The following is a 19,443-nucleotide window of genomic DNA, read 5'->3' on the forward strand; positions in this document are numbered from 1 at the left end:
TACCAAATGTATCACCAGAGATCTTTTACATGCCGACATCGTACGACATGGAGTGTCGAATGGACTTTTTTCCGCCCTTCAAAAATCCGACTACCTCTGCCGGGTTTGAACCCGCTATTTTGGGATCCGGAGGCCGACACTCTACCACGGCTCCACAGAGGCAGCTATCATTTTTATTAATCCCTGTCCAATTCCTTTTTGCACCAGACTGTCCCAAACTTTCGTCCTGGGGACACTGTCATATGCCTTTTCAATGTCAATGAATGTCATCACCATATCATTCCCGTACTCCCAATGCTTTTCCATTAGTTGTCTCATAATGAAAATGGGCTCTATTGTTGACCTTCCACTTCTGAAACCAAACTGATTTTCCTGTATCTGATTCTCAACCCTAAACCTTATTCTATTTTCCAGTATCCTTTCCATTATCTTAGCAACATGGGATATTAGAGTAATTCCCCTATAGTTCTTCAAAATTTTCTTATCACCTTTCTTGAAAATTGGGATGATTATTCCTTTTTGCCAATCCTCCGGGACCACCTTATTCTCCCAGACATTCCTGAGAACCCGATATGTCCACTGCAGGCCTACAGCTCCAGCTGTCTTTATCATCTCCACTGAAATTTCATCTATTCCGGCAGTTTTTCCATTCTTCATCTTTCTTACTGCCATTTCAATTTCATTCATTCATTGTAATTTCTTTATCCATTTCTTCATCAACTAATTGCCTTTCCTGGTCGTCCATTGAATGACTGCCATCCGTTCTTATGTTCAGCAGCTTCCGAAAATACTCTCTCCATCTATTTCTTATTTCTTCTGGCTTTGTTAAAATTATGCCACCTTCATCCTTCACAAATCTGGTGTTTACTTGATCTCTCTTTTTGTTTCTTAAGATACCATACAGTAATTTCTTTCTTTGAGATGTATGTATCCTCGTAAAAGGAATTCATCTGGTTTTCATCCCCCCCTCCAAAATGCGTGTTTATTTTGAAAGGAGATTCCAAATACCAGTTTTCACGTTTGCAACATTTTTAGATTGTTTTGGTATATATATTTTCATACAAATAATTCAACTAATTTTTCAATTCTTTCACCCCACCTCTCCCGTTGATGATTTTCCCCCTGAAAACAAAAGAATACATGTTTCCTAATTTTTAATTTTTTAAAGGAGATTCCAAATACCAATTTTCCTCAATTGTTTCATATTTTGCTGACATATGATTGCTGTGTGTATTGCATAAACATTAGAAGAAAAATTCCTTTCAGTCCCACTTAACACAAATACCGTATTGTAAATACAGTACTTATTTTGTTTATGTTTTTTGAAGTTTTAACTTTATTCTGTTAATCAACCATGTAATTGTGCAGCTTAAAATTTATAGATACAACATTTTAGCAACAACAACAACAAAAACGGTTTGTGTGACTATCGCCTATAACAACTGTTAATTGGCGGTCCTTCGGAGGATAGGCTACTAGGGGATAGGAATTGGTAGGAAGCGGCCGTGGCCTTAATTAAGGTACAGCCCCAGCATTTGCCTGGTGTGAAAATGGGAAACCACGGAAAACCATCTTCAGGGCTGGCGACAGTGGGATTCGAACCCACGATCTCCCGGATGCAGTCCTTCGGAATCGTCATAACTGGTTTCAACTGTACTTTAGAAAAAGTTACTAGGAATATAAAAACAGATAAACCAGTTGAAAAATACTTACTCTTCCCATAACAGATATCTACAGCCATGATCCTGTGGCGAGTTGATCCAAGACTGTCACTAGTGGCACTGAGCTGTGGAGTTCCTTGTCCTTCCTGTGGAGCCACAACTACTCCTACCATACCAGTCGTACTGATCACCAAACATCCTTCAATTGGACGCCCACCAAAATGGCGTACAGATGGTGCAAATCGCAAATGACTGAATTTCTCATTATAGAAGAAGTTGTCCTTTTTCTCAGCAACTATACTAATCTGTAACAAACACAAGCAAAAACGGAAATAAAAATTGCCTTGTATCCTAGTGCTTTGTGGATGTTACTGAAAGAGAATTTTTCTACCTAATATTTCAATCTAATTACCGCACATACACAAATAACTCCTGGATATTTTCTTCAAAATCTGGCAGTTAAGAGTCACGGTGGGGATATTATTTGCATCAAAGTAGTTACAGAGCTTTTGACATTCATCAATCTAGACAGTGGTATTTTTCACTCCAAGAAGTGTACCACGTACATGCTTTGTTAAGCGTCAGTTTAAGTAACAGCATGTACTGTATATAGGATGGCTGATGTATGTTCTCGTTATAGGTCGTTCATGACTAAAGAAAAGCGCCACATTACTGAAGAGGCTGAGTAAATTAGTAATCATGCTGCAGGAAGAAAATACAAAGGGGACGAGTGGTGCGGTATAGTATGTAATGGAAGGAACAGGCAAACAATAACCACTGGACATTTCGCAAACAAAAAGTAAAGTTTCCAGAAATCAAAAACAGGATATGCGAATATGCGACAGTAAAGACAGTTTGGATGTGTGGCCACAAGTGAAATGTGTTGGTCGAATGCTAAATTACGGGTTGTAAGGTTAGTCATGGATGTCACATAAGTGTTTTAGAACAAAATAACCAGTTTTCTTAAGAAAACAAACATTGTACAACATCTCCCAGCCAATTATGAAGAAAAGATAATGAATTTCCATAGATATGTAATCAGTTTGTGCCAGAAAAATATGTATATACTCTCACAAATTGGTACTGCAGACCGAATGGTGATATATTTTGAAATGTTGCTGGGGTATAGGCTAGTGATGAAGCTTACAATGTGAGGAATTCTCCTTATACCGCTTTTCCCGCACCCTTATGGGGTCGTAAAAGTGAACTCTGCCACACATGTAAATATAGCCATTTTACAGTTGGATGCCCATCCTGATGTCAACCCTATGTAGAGGGCTATATTCACTATTGTGTATTTCTTCGGTGGTTAGTAGAGTATGAAGAGGAGAGTGTTGGGACAAACACCAGTACCCAAGCCAAAAGAACCATATGCGATTATATCCCTGACCCAGCCAGGAATTTAACCCAGGACAAAACAAAGGGCTCTGAACTAACCCTTCAGTCAAGGATACGATGCAACGACAAATTGCGTCTTAATTTTGTAATTTATTATACTGCAGTATATGTGGTTTCCAATATAAATATTTACCAAAGCTACACACACACAAAAAGAAAATTCAAAATTTCCTTGCCTAAAATGAAGGTGCAGGGGTTATTTGCAAATATATGGTATTTAAATATTGTCCACGTTGTAATAATAATGAAAAAGAATCAAAAACCACTTACATAAATCTTTAATATACAACCACCTATAATTATCAAAGACTAAATGTAGATGACAATCCTGGTCTGCTTAGAATACAAAATACATTGTTTTTTATGAGATTATACAAGTCAATACAGAAGTATGGTCAAATTTATCAAGATGTTCAGTTATGTCGGCTCTGTCATTACCGAACGAGTGCGTGATGAGCACAGGTGAGGATCCTTCGGAATCTCCGCCACTGATGAGAAACTGGAAGAGAGACAACTCTACTCGTATGGGCACGTCAAGCAGTGTGATGAAGATCATGAATAGAGAACTCTTGCCATTGCAGAACCAAGGAGAGTAGTGATGGTAGTGATTACTGTTTTAAGAGAAAGTACAACTGGGCAACCATCCTCTTTAACCTTATTCGGAAGGAAAAAGGAAAACGCCCAAACCTTCAAAGAATCTAGGGACAGCAAAAGAAAAGGAAGGGCCACAAGGAGTGTGAAAATGAAAGACTACCTAGGCCTTGCAAAACTAATACTGATTGAGTCGGAAAAGAACAAAAGTTGACCAACGGAGGTCAAATAGGAAAGATAAAAGTAAGGATTGTGGCACAAATAAGTGGAAACCATGCCACACTCAGCTAGAGACCCCGTGTTTGCTAACCAACATTCCAAAGTTCAGACCAGCTGGGGTCCCCTTTTAGTTGCCTATCACAACAAACAGGCGATACCATGGATACATTCTATCACCCCATCCACAAAGGGGAAAACAAAGAAAAAGGTCGAAGCCACCCAAGAGCATCACAGCGGCAAACAGCTGAAACCACCTTAAAGTGGAAGGGCATCCCTGTTGCCCAGCTACAGAAGCCCAGGGAATATTTTCTATGGATCAGATCATACCCTGAGTGATACTCGAGAGTGTCCACACATATACAGCCAAGGAAAAGAAGAAAGTACAGCCCCAGAATTTGTCTGGTGTGAAAATGGAAAACTATGGAAAATCATCTTCAGGGTTACTGATGCTTGGGTTCGAACCCACCATTTTCTGAACGCATGCTCACAGCTATGAGGCCCTTACCACACAGTCAACTTACTCGGTGCCTGGAAAAGATATCTGGTTAGATACTCAGTATCTATCTGAATGAAAACCTACAACCTGTTTTCCAGTCATTGACCGGGTCAGGGATGGAATGAATGAAGCCTTCATCTTGCGGCGAGGATAGGAACTGTGCCGGCTACCGAGGCCTGTCCCACTTCTCTGGGGCATGATTAATGACTGACAGATGAAATGATATTGGAGAGTGTTGCTGGAATGAAAGATGACAGGGAAAACTGGAGTGCCTGGAGAAAAACTTGTCCTGCCTCCGCTTTGTCCAGTACAAATCTCACATGGAGTGACCGGGATTTGAACCACGGAACCCCGCGGTGAGAGGCCGACATGCTGCCGCCTGAGCCACGAAGGCTTCACACAGTATCTATCAAACAAAATTAATTACACCATCATCATCATCATCATCATCATCATCACCACAGGTGCAGTAGTGTTGGCTACTGAATGCATGATTTGAAGCAGTGTATCGATTCATTGAAGTGTCCGAGTGAATCAATTCACAGAAACGGCGAGCTCACGGCACACGATTGAGCTTACTCCCAGCGGACAGTGCTGAGTGGCGCACTCACTGGACGTTGACGGGAAGCCGAGCTTCCGCTGCAGCGAGACAGTGAATCATGGCACATCGAAAGAATCGTGAACGAGCGCGGCTCAGTGAGACACAAGGTACACACGGCTCCTTATCGGCTCACTGGACACACGGAGAGCCGAGCTTCCGCTGCAGCAAGACAGTGAATCATGGCACATCGAAAGAATCGTGAACAAGCGCAGCTCAGTGAGACACGATACACACGGCTCCTTATCGCCTCACTGGACATGCGGAGAGCCGAGCTTCCGCTGCAGCGAGACATACAGTGAGCCATGCTACACTGAAAGAATCGTATGCTATAATGGACTCTCGAGCTCAGCTCATTTGAAAATAATACCCATTTGCATTCACTGTCCTCTTCTTACAGGGAGGTTTAAATAATAGATGGATTTATTTGCAGTGTTAAAAAGGTAGTCACAACATAATTCTGAAGTAGCTAGGAAGTAGGTAGGCTATTAGGTTATACTATTTATTAGTTTAATGAATCTTAGTATTATAACTTAGTTGACATTTGACAATTAAACTCGACTCTAGCCTGCCCTATGACTAAGAGTCATGCTCATGACCTTTCAAAAGTACCTGTTTTATATTGGGAAGAACGGCTCAGTATTCTCTCAGTTCATATGTCACATCGTTACACAAGACTTCAATCATATGTGGACAGACGCAATAACAGTATGTTGAATCAGAAAACCTGCGGGCTACTGTACATCTCGGGTAGCCTATACAAAATATGACAATTTAAAAAATCCTCAGCTGATAGAAAAATACATATTTTCAAAAATGACTGAGCAAGTTGTCGCGCGGTTAATATCGCGTGGTTATGCGCTTGCATTCGGGGGATGGTGGGTTCGAATCCCACCGTCGGCAGCCGTTAAGATGGTTTTCCGCAGTTTCCCTATTTTCACACCAGGAAATGCTGGGACTGTACCTTAATTCAGGCCATGGCTGCTAGCTTCCTAATCCTAACCTTTCCCACCCTGCATCGCCGGAAACCTTCGATGTATTAGAGTAACTAGGATTTTTTCTAAGAAAGGAGTTCATAGTATGAAGACCAGATGGCAGCTGCGAGCACTGAATGCTGTTGCTGCTGTCTTACCAGCACATACTACACAGATGCAGTAGGAGCGGTGACCAATGAGCCGTGAATCGGATCATTGTATCGATTCAGTAACGTGAACGGAATCAAATGAATCGATTCAGTAAAATGAATCGAATGTCCCATCACTAAGGTGCAGGGTCTGCTCTTCAGATCTCTGAACGCCGTTATGTTCGAGCAAATGCATCTACCGTACACAGCTACATACAAAGCCTTAAAACCAACTGAATAGAGTTCTGCTTTTGCTGGTTGATACTAGTAGATTGGACTGTCAAAAGTGGTACAAAAGCTGTTTGAATGGCAAAAAGGTCCCTAACCCTGTAACTGAAGCTATGTGATTATTGTTATTAAGTGGAAAGATGTTTCTCCAGACAAATATTCTTTTCCATAGAATATTCACATTCAATTCATGAAATACCTGGACAAGTAAGTTGCTAAGTTTATAAAAAAGAGAAAATTTCTGTGTTAAAATAAATTCTTAATTTCCTTCATAACAAATTATTAAATTTCTCATTTTAAAATGCTGAAGATCACCACCCTGAGTCATGCTACAAATATTTCTTTACAATTTCAATAGGAAATGTTCAGACTTGGATAATTATGAAGAAGATAAAAATGTTCAAAATGAAGTTGATAAAATGAAACCATTCGCTAATAAATAACACATTTCTGCTTACTTTCTTTCCATTGTGGAAAAAGGCTGCCCCTAGGATGTGTTCACCAGGAAAGGATGCAGTCCCTAAACAGATCCAGTCATTGAGAACATGATCTTTGAAACTCCAGATCTGCACACTGCCAGCAGTGTCAGCAACAAGCAGTTTCTCACCAGGGAGGTCCCATTCAAGAGCTGTTATACAAGCACGGCTTGATACTACCCTGTGCACAGTCAAACAAAATACAAGTTATAATTTGAATTTGTGATATGCCTGGCATATCAATAACAAAATACAATTCCAATACAAAATACCAACTACAACTGTAAATAAATAGACTTACACAACTTGTACTCAGCAACACATGCAAGATCTTTTTGTATGTATTCATTTCTCACTCTGTCCCTCCTTTTCTTCTGTACCATAGTCCTCAGGAATTTCATTTCTGCTGCCTGTACTCTACTCTCATCCCTCTGAGTCATTATGCAGGTTTCTGCTGCATATGTCACTATAGGTAGGTAATATCCCTTGTACATTACTTCTTTAGCCTTGATTGGTACATCTTTATTCCACATTAATCTCCATATCTGGTGGTAACAGGCATTCCCCAGTTGCATCCTTCTACTAATTTCCATATTCATTCTTCCATTTTCTGTCAGTTCACCTCCCAAGTATTTTAAGTGTTCTACTATGTCAAGTTCCTTGCCTCCAATTTTGATAGCTCCTTTTCCTTCTTTACTACCAGTACTTATCACAACTATCTTGTTCTTCTCCACGTTGTTCCTCAATCCCCATTGTTCAGTCCTTCTATTCAGTACATTCAGCTGTTGTTTCACCTCCTCCTCATCTTCTCCCCAGATCACATCATCCACAAACATCATTACATTCATTCTTTCCCCTCTATAATCTTCCCTTGCTGCCTTTACAATGTTATCCATCACCATTGTGAACAGTAGAGGTGACAACACACTCAATTGTTTTAGCCCATTGTCTACTCCAAACCATTCCGTTCTACCCACTGTTGTTTTCACACAGCTGTAACAGTTGTCACATTTTACTTTTTTTAACATTGTTATTAGTTTCTTGCCCATGCTCCTGGTGTGAAAGGCTTTCCCAAACTTTTGCTCTGGAAATGTTGTCGTATGCTTTTCTAAGACTATAACCGTACTACATCCTTCCTATATTCCCAGCTCTTTTCCTTGATCTGTCTCGAAATGAAAATGAGTCCATTGTTGACCTTCTACTTCTCAATCCAAATTGTTCCTCTTGTAACTGACTTTCCACCTTTTCTCCAATTCTCCTTTCCAATATCCTTTCCATTACCTTGGGAGATGATGGTGATATCTCGGTAGTTACCACACATCGTTGTATCTCCTCTCTTGAATATTACTGTTATAACACCCTTTTCCAAATCCTCGGGCAATTTTCTCTCTTTCCATACATATTTCAGTATTAGTCCACTGGAGTCCCGCTAGTCCTGCAGCCTTGATCATTTCTATGACCCCCTGTGGGTGGGGGACGCGGACAAAGAAACACCCACGGTGCCCGCTGCCCGTCGTAAGAGGCGACTACAAGGGGGATGATTCGAATTAGAACCATGAGACTACTTGTATTTAGTACCATCACGCGGGGAACACCATGGGTTGCCTTCACTTGCGAGTAGTACCACTATGTTACGTACAAAATAGGTTTGTGATTAGTGTGAATCAGGATGGAATTTACAGTACCTGTGATTAGTACCACTACATGCGGAACACCACGGGCTTATGTTACCTGTAATTAGTACCATTATGTTAGAAACACCACAGGTTTGGGCGTTGCCTGTGATTAGTACCACTATATGAGCGACACCGTGGGTCTGCGTTGCCTATGATTAGTACCCACTATGTGAGGAACACCATGGGATAGTACGAGTCCCTGTGATTCGTACACCTATGTGAGGAACACCATAGGTTTGCGCTGCCTGTAAGTGACGCTGCAATGTGAGAAACACCATAGGTCTGTGTTACATGTGTGCATTGCATTACCTGTGAGTAGTACCATAATGTGTGGAATACCGTAACTCTACGCTACTTTTCATTAGTACCGCAACATGAAAAATTCCATGCTTCTACTTTCCTATCGAGAAGTACAATTATGACGGGCTGATGACCTGGATTTTGGACCCCTTTAGACAACAAGCATCATCGATTCAGGATTGCGCTTTAGAAGCTTCTCTTTTTGTTTCTTCATGAATTTCCTGCTTTAGAAGCAGTCCCTTGGTCAGTAATACTATTGTTTTATAATAATTTCTGCGAATGTGGGGCACTGCGGGTCAGATCCACCGATTGTTTTAAATTCATATTCACCCATTCACTTTTCCTCATCACATTTTGAATTCTGGTCAGTGGATGATTTTGGACTTTTATATTGTAATTACATTTCATCTCAGTTCATACCATTAGGGGCCGATGACCTAGATGTTAGGCCCCTTTAAACAACAAGCATCATCATCATCATCATCATCATCATCATCATCATCATTATTTCTATGGCTACTTCATCTCTTCCCACAGCTTTTCCCATCGTCATCCTTTTAAATGCCCATTCAACCTCTGTCATTGGAATGTCTAATTGCTTCTCTATTACTTTTACTGTTCCTGCTGCCTGAATACCTTTTTCATAAGTCTGGTTTCTCAAGTTCAGCAGTTCACTGAAATATTCTTTCCATCTGCTCATTATCTCTACCAGTTTCGTCAATATTACTCCCTCTGTATTCCTCACAAACCCTGTGTTCTCTGTTTCATTCCTACAGTTTCTCATAATTCCAAATAATAATTTTTTCCCAGATTTAAAATCTTCCTTTACTTCCTGGGTGAATCTTTCTCAAGATATATTTTAGAAAGATCTGATGGTGGTGACAATGAAATGGCTGGGCTGGGGAGTAATTTTGAGTGTAAATATAAATGATGACAAAAGTATTACATATCAAAGATTTGTTTTACCTAACTGTTAGAAGTTTGTACCATTTGCTGGCCATCTCGATCTTTATCTGGTTCGCTTTTCGGATGAACTGCTTGCCCTCTGTTACTTATGTGTACTCATTGACTTCGGTATCATGGCCGACTCATTGACTTTCATTGTACACGCAAACTTAGCCCAAGGAAATCACAAATGTCGCCTTTGTCATCCTGTGATTTTACGACGTTTGTTCCTGATCTTGTCTATCTAGTTTTCTCCATGGCTCTTTTTCTAAGCTTTGTATCTTGGTGAAGATTTATGGCGAGTGACACAATAGTTCTACTCACTCATAAAAACAAGTGTAATTTTGAATGGTTTAAGATATAAATGCATTTGGTCTTGGAGGTTTCCAATGTGCTTTACTGCACATATATTATGGCTTGATTAAGGTAATGTAACTGCCTTTTATTTTTCGATTTCTTTCTGTTATTCAAAGTTTGGTTCGTGGATCATGTTAGTTTTATATCACCATATGGCATTGTTGTTGGCCATTGTTTCTTGTTCTCCGTGGGTATTTATTTATTTGGTGGCCCGTCTTGTTCTTTCTGTTTTTGCCCATGTAACGTTCTTTATATCAGCTATGTTTTTCTTTGTGTCACAACTCAGTACACTGATTTGTGTTTTACTGTAATTGAGTGCCTGTACTGCATGAATGAGCTTGACGCAAGTGTGATAAACTGATATAACTTGAAAACAATATTCTTTCACCCATGGGTAAATAATGCAAGTATCGAGCACAAATTATTATTATTATTATTATTATTATTATTATTATTATTATTATTATTATTATTATATACATTCGTTTAGCCCCTTAAGGAGCACGTGGAACCATTAAATAGCACTGGTATTCCTCATCTTGTTCTTCTTATCTTCCCAAAACTTCCTCATCCTTTCTTGTGTCCATGAGTTTTTGAGTTACAAGCTTTTCTCAGATGGATTCTTGGGTGCAAATTTATGGCTGCTGATCTTTTGTCTGTATGTATTCTTTGTGGTTGCCATTGGATCAACGTCGACTTCTGAGAGGTCCTTTTGTGCATCCACTAGCCAGCGAACTTTGGTTTGTCGGTTTCCATTGATAATAAGAAATATTTTCTTAGTCAGACATGTGTCATCCATTCGTGCTAAATGTCCATAAAATTTCATACGCCATTTGCATGCGACTGAAGTGAATCGCTCAGTTAATGCATAGAGTTCTTCCGAGCTTTTTCGCATCCATATACTCTCTTGAAACTTGGGCCCGAATATCTTCCTCGGTACATTATTATTATTTTATGATTATGATTATTATTATTATGACTTGTGATGTACATCCACTTATTAGTATCATTATTAGCTTATGATCACAATATTTGCGACGTTATGCCATGAAACATTTGTTGTATATAGATATGAGTTTAATTAATGTAAGAACCTGTGTATAATTTATTATTACCTGTATATATTTTGTAATCCTCTACAGAATTGTGAAACATACTGTAACGTCCAGAATGGCACTCAGTGAAGAGAACTCTGTAGAATATTCTGTACATTATATCTGGGCCTTAAGCACTCTAGAATTTACGAGAAAATGTATCTTTCTAGAAGTCTGGCCAGGCACATACATAAAAAGATGGTAAAGATGAGTTAATGTTTAGTTGGAGTTATGGTTTAACAGGAGTATACTTGTGACCACATTTTGGGGGTGACATGCTGTTAGCAGTCAACTGTTTCAACTGTGTTTAAAGGTTGCAATTTCCATGTGACAAGTTCTCAGTGATAGGCATTTGTTAAAGATGGCGGTGTGTTGATGTGTATATTTTGTTTGTGACAGCAGTGATATTTTTTAATTTTTTATTTCTTTTTTGCTATTTGCTTTACGTGCACCAACACGGATAGGTCTTATGGCGATAATTGGACAGGAAAGGCCTAGGAATGGAAGTGGCCTGAATAAACGGAAATCACGGAAAACCATCTTCAGGGCTGCCGACAGTGGGATTAGAACCCACTTTCTCCCGGATGCGAGCTCACAGCTGAGCGCCCCTAATCACATGGCCAACTCACCCGGTACAGCAGTGATTAAGGTTATGTGTACGTTTATGTGAAGTTAAGGTGAAATAAATAAGTGTACCAACTGACAGCATTTTGTGTGCATTTTTGTGGATACTTCAAGCTCTGTTTCACCTTGGATGGGTGTTACGTCGATTTTATTCTACAGTTCATGTGTGGAAGTCTCTTTGTTATTATTCATGTACCAAATTGCTCTCCGATGTCCCCGCTATGTCCTTGTGTATTGGAAGGGCCTGTACAGGGATGGTTTATGCTGTTTTGGCATTTTAATTGTGTATATGATTTGGGCCTCCAATCTTGTGTGGGTTTGGCTTCGAATATCTGCATGAGATGTTATTTATGAACCATGCTTCACATTTTTGGGGCCCTTTTGATCACTGTTATCTTTTATGCGTTTCCTGCTTCTTGGACCCCTTTTTAACCAATTATGTAGGTCGCATATCATACTGCCTAGGTGTTTTTTTTTTTTTTTTTTTTTTTTTTTTTTTTTTTTTTTTTTTTTTTTTTTTTGGGGGGGGGCACTGGCATTTCTTTGGGGTGTGAGTATATATTCCCAAAGGAACACCTTGTTTAAAGCATGCCACCCTTCCCTGGATCTTTGATTCGGTCATATTTTAAGTTCCATCTCTTTTTCTTTTTGGAGTTTGTTGAAAACCATTGTTGTGTGGCATCTCATTGAATGGCAATGTATCGCAATCTGTAAAGACTGGTCCTGTTGATCTGGATATCAAATAATTTATTACTTTGGGCTGAGCTCTGCAACACGGATTCTTTCTTTTTTGTTCCTAAGGTAACAATTTCTTTTGTTATTTTCTGATTAATTGTACACTGACTGACAGAGCAAATGCAACACCAAGGAGGAGTGGTTCGAAAGGGATGAAAGTTGGGGAAAAAAACAGAGACGGCACGGACGAATAATTGATGTTTATTTCAAACCGATATGCAGGTTACACAATGCGCACGGCATCGACTCAGTAGGATGTAGGACCACCGCGAGCGGCGATGCACGCAGAAACACGTCGAGGTACAGAGTCAATAAGAGTGCGGATGGTGTCCTGAGGGATGGTTCTCCATTCTCTGTCAACCATTTGCCACAGTTGGTCGTCCGTACGAGGCTGGGGCAGAGTTTGCAAATGGCGTCCAATGAGATCCCACACGTGTTCGATTGGTGAGAGATCCGGAGAGTACGCTGGCCACGGAAGCATCTGTACACCTCGTAGAGCCTGTTGGGAGATGCGAGCAGTGTGTGGGCGGGCATTATCCTGCTGAAACAGAGCATTGGGCAGCCCCTGAAGGTACGGGTGTGCCACCGGCCGCAGCACATGCTGCACGTAGGGGTTGGCATTTAACGTGCCTTGAATACGCACTAGAGGTGACGTGGAATCGTACGCAATAGCGCCCCAAACCATGATGCCGCGTTGTCTAGCGGTAGGGCGCTCCACAGTTACTGCCGGATTTGACCTTTCTCCACGCCGACGCCACACTCGTCTGCGGTGACTATCACTGACAGAACAGAAGCGTGACTCATCGGAGAACACGACGTTCCGCCATTCCCTCATCCAAGTCGCTCTAGCCCGGCACCATGCCAGGCGTGCACGTCTATGCTGTGGAGTCAATGGTAGTCTTCTGAGCGGTCGCCGGGAGTGCAGGCCTCCTTCAACCAATCAACGGGAAATTGTTCTGGTCGATATTGGAACAGCCAGGGTGTCTTGCACATGCTGAAGAATGGCGGTTGACGTGGCGTGCGGGGCTGCCACCGCTTGGCGGCGGATGCGCCGATCCTCGCGTGCTGACGTCACTCGGGCTGCGCCTGGACCCCTCGCACGTGCCACATGTCCCTGCGCCAACCATCTTCGCCACAGGCGCTGCACCGTGGACACATCCCTATGGGTATCGGCTGCGATTTGACGAAGCGACCAACCTGCCCTTCTCAGCCCAATCACCATACCCCTCGTAAAGTTGTCTGTCTGCTGGAAATGCCTCCGTTGATGGCGGCCTGGCATTCTTAGCTATACACGTGTCCTGTGGCACACGACAACACGTTCTACAATGACTGTCGGCTGAGGAATCACGGTACGAAGTGGGCCATTCGCCAACGCCGTGTCCCATTTATCGTTCGCTACGTGCGCAGCACAGCGGCGCATTTCACATCATGAGCATACCTCAGTGACGTCAGTCTACCCTGCAATTGGCATAAAGTTCTGACCACTCCTTCTTGGTGTTGCATTTGCTCTGTCAGTCAGTGTATTTTATGCATGGTTGAACCTGTTGGCTGAATCACATTATGGGTAGGCACAATGCTATGACCATAGTTAATAGGTTATTAAGCTTATGCATTGTTCCCCTCAGGGCATGTGGCAGGGAAACGGATGGTGGAAAGACCAAGACCCCACTGGATAGACATTGCAGATCAGGGAAGGACAATGGAAGACGTCATTAACAACAGAATGTATCTCAGTAAGACAGAATGGAAGAGGCTCGCCAACAGTGACCAGGAAACTGGAATTGTAAAATGATGATGATGATGATGATGACGATGATGTATATGACTCAAACATTAATCCAACTAACTGCATCTTCTGAAATATTAGGTTATTGTAATACTGTGGTGGAGTACATTTTCTGTTACGTCTGCTGACTTCCCTATAAATTTAGCACAGCAACTTATAACTTGCATTTTTTAACAGAAAATATAACTAAAAACAAGTGATGTCATTTTGTTGAAACAAGGTCACACAGAAACTATAAGAATCAATCAACAGTAAGCTTAATGAAACAACTGATGTAGGAGCCTAAATCACAGTAATAACTTACCATCATTGATGAAATTTGTTTTAAACACAGGATTTATAATAAAACATAATAAAATGTGAAAGAACATCATACAGTAATTCGACAAAATAACATTCATTTTTTTATAGATAATAAATAATGAAAATCACAAGAATATTTAAAACTAGCTTTTGAATATAATAATTCCCAAACTTTTATACACAGTTAACATACTTGTGACTATGCCATGGAGTGTTGAGGTCTGCAACATAAACATGAGAGCCCCATGTCTTGCCACTAACATCCTCCAGTTCAGTTCTCGTACTAAAGGCAACAATATTCTGGCTGGACACTGAACATAAAGTATTTCCTTCATGTAAGCTGAAAAAAATTATAATGATATTTAGGTTCTGTACATTAATAATCCCATATGCTGGCTTTATAAAAACATCATCATTTGCCTTCTGTTCCAAACAAAAATAGATGTATTCCATTTATCTAATAATCTGAATTAGAATCTTAATCTTAACTTTTTAGAGCTACTATAGAGATTATGAAGTTCAAAATTATATTAAACTAGCTGATGTACCCGTGGTTCGCAACGGGATTCTAAGAAAGAATGTCTTTGTGTTTTTTCCTAACTACAGTTAGTTAACTTAAGCCATTACAAAAGCGTCAGTATGAATGTAGGAATTGAAAGCAATGTTATCATCTAAAATACTCGCTCAAATGAAAAACCACACATTTTCTCACTTTTAACGAACGATGCCGATCTAACTATAAAAGGTTCCAGTGCTGGTATGACCAGGCCGCAGAGAGCCGTGAACACTCCTCTGCCATTGTTCTGTTAAATATACACACTGTTCATTCCAATCAGTGCCTCAGGGTAGGGATTGAATAGCTCGAATGCTATGATGAACCAGTTTTTTACGTACCGGTAGTATCAGAAAATGTATGAACCAGAGGAATGGCATGCTCAAAAACAAATTTATCTAACTCCCCAACTCCTTCCCACCAATATTCAGGCAGGCTGTTATTAGTCGGTACGACCGGGCGAGTTGGTCGTGCGGTTAGGGGCGCGCAGCTGTAAGTTTGCATCCGGGAGGTAGTGGGTTCGAAAACCACTGTCGACAACCCTGAAGATGGTTTTCCGTGGTCTCCCGTTTTCACACCAGGCAAATGCTGGGGCAGTACCGTAATTAACACCAGGGCCACTTCCTTTCCACTCCTAAGCCCTTTCCTATCCCATTGTCATCATAAGACCTATCTGTGTCGGTGCGAAGTAAAGCAAATTTTAAAAAATACTCGGTATACAGCAGTAATCCCATCTATCAGACATGACTGGCAACAGAAGACACAAAGCACATCACAGCAAACAATGGTCAACGTAATGTTATTGTTGTTCAATGTTACGAGCTTTCTGTATTGTAGGCCTTCACATTTAGTTTTCTTTTGACCCTGTGATATTGGGACGTCTTTCAAAATTATTTATAGCATAGACTGTAGTTCCTTATACCCCGACTTCAATAAATTTCCAATTTCTTTGCAATCATTTAAGAAAAGGCTAGGAAAACAACAGATAGGGAATCTGCCACCTGGGCGACTGCCCTAAATGTAAATCAGTAGTGATTGAATGACTGATTGAACAGCCCCAGAATTTGCTTGGTGTGAAAATGGGGAAACTACGGAAAACCATCTTCAGGGCTACCGACAGCGGGGTTCAAACCAAAAAACAGCTTTTAAATCTGTAAACACGCTGGTCTGCACTAATCCCTGAGATACTTCAGTTAAAATCTCCAGACAGGGTGCAGTACTGTAATATGGTATTGTTACAATCCTCTACTAAACGGAACCTGTATTTCAGAAATTATATTTTGTCTGCCTCACTCACACACGCAATACCCTGAACTTAGAGAAACAGGTACCTCACCAGTCATAATTCTGCAAAGATTTTGGAGTATTTGTTGTAAACTTCCTTAGTACAGAATAAATCAAGTCCATATTCTCATCCACGTCGGGACTTATTTGTTTTACGTTGTTGGTGTTTGCTTCATTTGAATTAGACCAAGCCACTTTGGAGCAAACGATGTAAATTAAACAACACAGTAGAAATTAAATTCACATTCACTACAAGTTTATTTACAAACAGCGATATACACTTGTTCTTGTTCACAATAACACTAGCAACTAATGCATTACGTTGGCAACATTGAAAAGTATGAACAACCGGCGACATATACGGAATATGTCATACACAAATGTTTTTACCTCGTACTAAGAACTGAAAAGCATTTAATGTTATAAAGGCATATGTATTTATTACATCAGCACATTTAGAATTTGTGTTCGAATCAGGATGACATTGGCACACGAAGCATTTGGATATATGTTGCAGTGATGTATATCGCATTTTTTTCTAATCGTAATTATCAAGTAACAAGAGAGATACGGAGAGCGACGTGACCGACGAAACAACATCGGGCAGAGACGGCAACGTAGGGTTATGAAATAATTCATAAGTGTTGATACAAATTACAAACTGTGTTGCATTTACAGTAAATCTTGAAACATCAAGAAATTTATTATAACGTCTGTTCGATGTTTACGCTGCAGACCCATAATCAGGCAAGTATAACGTTTAAAACTGTGGAATATACTTAGCAGAAAGCATTTACTGTCCCGTCTATTTCAGCACCGAAGGTGTAATGTGGTGTAATGTAGACCTCAGTTAACCTTGCTTTGATTGAGAAGTGTATGTTTAATATTAACGCAGTATGTCTGTGTTTTAGGTGTTGTTTCACCTCACACAGCTTACTTCTGCCCTTAGTCCGAGAAGACCCAGTCTCCCTCAGTTAACTGCTGGAGCTAAAGTAAACAAATCTCAACAAGGGAATCAACAAATTGACTGTGATGTTGTTATATGTTGCGATAGTTTTAGTGAGGTAAGTAACTTTCATGGTTTACATTTAAATATTACTAAATCTATTCACCTAGTTCTAAGTTCTGTTATTGAACAAATGACTACAGTAGGCCTAGGTGACGAAGATAGGTGGAAATGATGTGTACACAGCTGGACAATTCTCGTTCTATCTTCTGCTCTGGAAAACGAGTATGTTGTACAAATTAAAAACAGGAGATTTTTAGTGATATCTTAGGTACCAAAAATTGGCTAGTAGAATGTGAAATACCAGATTATCTTGTCTTCTCTTATGGTTAATGCTGCAAATTCTGTACCTAAACTAAACTTTTTTCATGGAGAATGTGAATTGGCAGTGATAAAACAAGCCGTCTCTGAAGGCAGAACTATTGCTGGCTGGTCCAGTGCCTACTCAGTGCAAAAGAAATATAGTGAAAAAGGGAGCATCACATTGACGCTGACTGGTTGGGAGAGAGTAAAGGAAGCATGCATGCTGAACCTCCGCCCTCTCCTGAATGACGTCTTGCGCATCCTTACTTCACACATTCCGTGAACCAAGTATAATTCGAAAGTGCACAGCTGCCCATACACGCACAGACTTCATGATTTGCCGAGAAGCTGTTAAAGCTGGATACAAATTCACCTTTAATGGTTATGATTACAAACTTTGGATATTTGATGTACTTAAATTTTAAGGATGAATGAGGAAACATATGTCCTTTGGAGGCTAAGACCAAATATTGTGAGGGCAAACAGTAATGGCAAACCCCTACTACATTAAGGTTTCTCGCTTCAGATCTGAAATTCGTCACCATATTTGCTATAACTATCAACACATAGCCTACTCCTATTTAATGTCAAAAATTTCATTTTTGGTCCATATTAAATCAAGATTTACATTAAGAAATATGGGTAAGTGGTTCCACTTATTCAATACTACCAGCCTACTCCTGTTGAATCGAATAACACCAGGGAATCTGCTCAAGGCTTAATATTCCCATCCACTGCCTGCTCGATCTGCATCCGATGGCTGCTTATACTGCCTGCTCATTCCATATTCAAACGTGTAACACGACTTACAAACAATCTGCCGCTAGATCGCAGCACCAGACGTACCCAGTCATCGCGCGAATACAGCTAGATAAGCGTACAAGCAAAATTTAAAGTCTGAAAGTAACAGAAAAATTAAAGAATTGTACGCATAAAGTGGTGCTCTAGAGGGTGATAGCTTCAGGACTTTTCGAGAAAGAGATTTTGACGAACAAGAAAAGCTGCAAACTTTGTCTGTATGGTACTTCCCTACATTACTAAGTAGAGGTTTCACGAATTTGGCCACCACAGATTCTGACACAAGTTCCTGGTGCTTATTGTTACTAAAACACCTTAAAATCTTACAGTGGCACAAAAAGGGTAGAACATAGTTTTTTACAGTCTGGGGCAAACTTACAGATTTTTTGCAGTACGGTACAGCAGCCTCAACAAATTTCTGTAGCCCCAAAATTAGGCCAATAAATCGTTGCTGGGGATAGCGCAGGCCTCCTCTATCAGACTGTCTGATTAAGTTCGTCAATGGGGATGCATTAACTGAGGTGGAAACGTTACTCAAGCACGTGCTGCATTGTTTTTTCTTCGATTACACGCACTAAATAACCACACACTAATGCATGGGAAGCAGTTTCCAAAATGACACTCACTGACTCAGGAGGCTCACGAACATCTTCCAGTAAATCAAGTATATACTCAGCGGGCATCACTGGTTCTGTTTCGTCAAGTCCGGGAGAGGATACTGAGGCAGAAAATTTTGAATTTTGCTTGTGGATAACGTTAGCACCATCGATGGACATTAAAATACCGGATTTCAGAATTCTCTTTATGGAATTCTGAGTAGCCCGGGAATCAGTCATGTCATTGCACCCTTCTCACATTCTTATAGAACTAAACATGGCTTCGGCTGGAT

General features: G+C 40.5%; 2 protein-coding genes across 5 annotated transcripts in view; one reads left to right on the forward strand and one right to left on the reverse strand.

The window, feature by feature from the left end:
- MED16 (mediator complex subunit 16) overlaps positions 1-19,443 on the reverse strand; it is a 163,798-nt gene that overhangs the window by 125,196 nt on the left and 19,159 nt on the right. The window contains exons 1-4 of one of the 2 annotated variants that reach the window (XM_067146878.2): positions 16,500-16,875; positions 14,804-14,950; positions 6,773-6,971; positions 1,714-1,966 (exon numbers count right to left, since the gene is read on the reverse strand). In XM_067146878.2, the coding sequence (XP_067002979.2) occupies positions 1,714-1,966; positions 6,773-6,971; positions 14,804-14,950; positions 16,500-16,570 (670 nt within the window). In that variant the 5' untranslated portion in view covers positions 16,571-16,875. Of the gene's footprint in view, positions 1-1,713; positions 1,967-6,772; positions 6,972-14,803; positions 14,951-16,499; positions 16,876-19,443 lie in introns of those variants that run through there. The other variant, XM_067146880.2, reaches the window with a different exon arrangement.
- The window catches only part of YME1L (ATP-dependent zinc metalloprotease YME1L), a 138,254-nt gene continuing 135,840 nt past the window's right edge, over positions 17,030-19,443 (forward strand). For all 3 annotated transcript variants that reach the window (XR_010860163.2, XM_067146883.2, XM_067146881.2), the window contains exons 1-2: positions 17,030-17,194; positions 17,359-17,511. Coding sequence is in view for 2 of the 3 variants with exons in the window: in XM_067146883.2 (XP_067002984.1) it covers positions 17,168-17,194; positions 17,359-17,511 (180 nt within the window). In the remaining variant the exon portion in view is untranslated. The remainder of the gene's footprint in view (positions 17,195-17,358; positions 17,512-19,443) is intronic.

This window comes from Anabrus simplex, chromosome 5 (genome assembly GCF_040414725.1).
Source record: "Anabrus simplex isolate iqAnaSimp1 chromosome 5, ASM4041472v1, whole genome shotgun sequence".
In the NCBI taxonomy this organism is placed as follows: domain Eukaryota; kingdom Metazoa; phylum Arthropoda; class Insecta; order Orthoptera; family Tettigoniidae; genus Anabrus; species Anabrus simplex.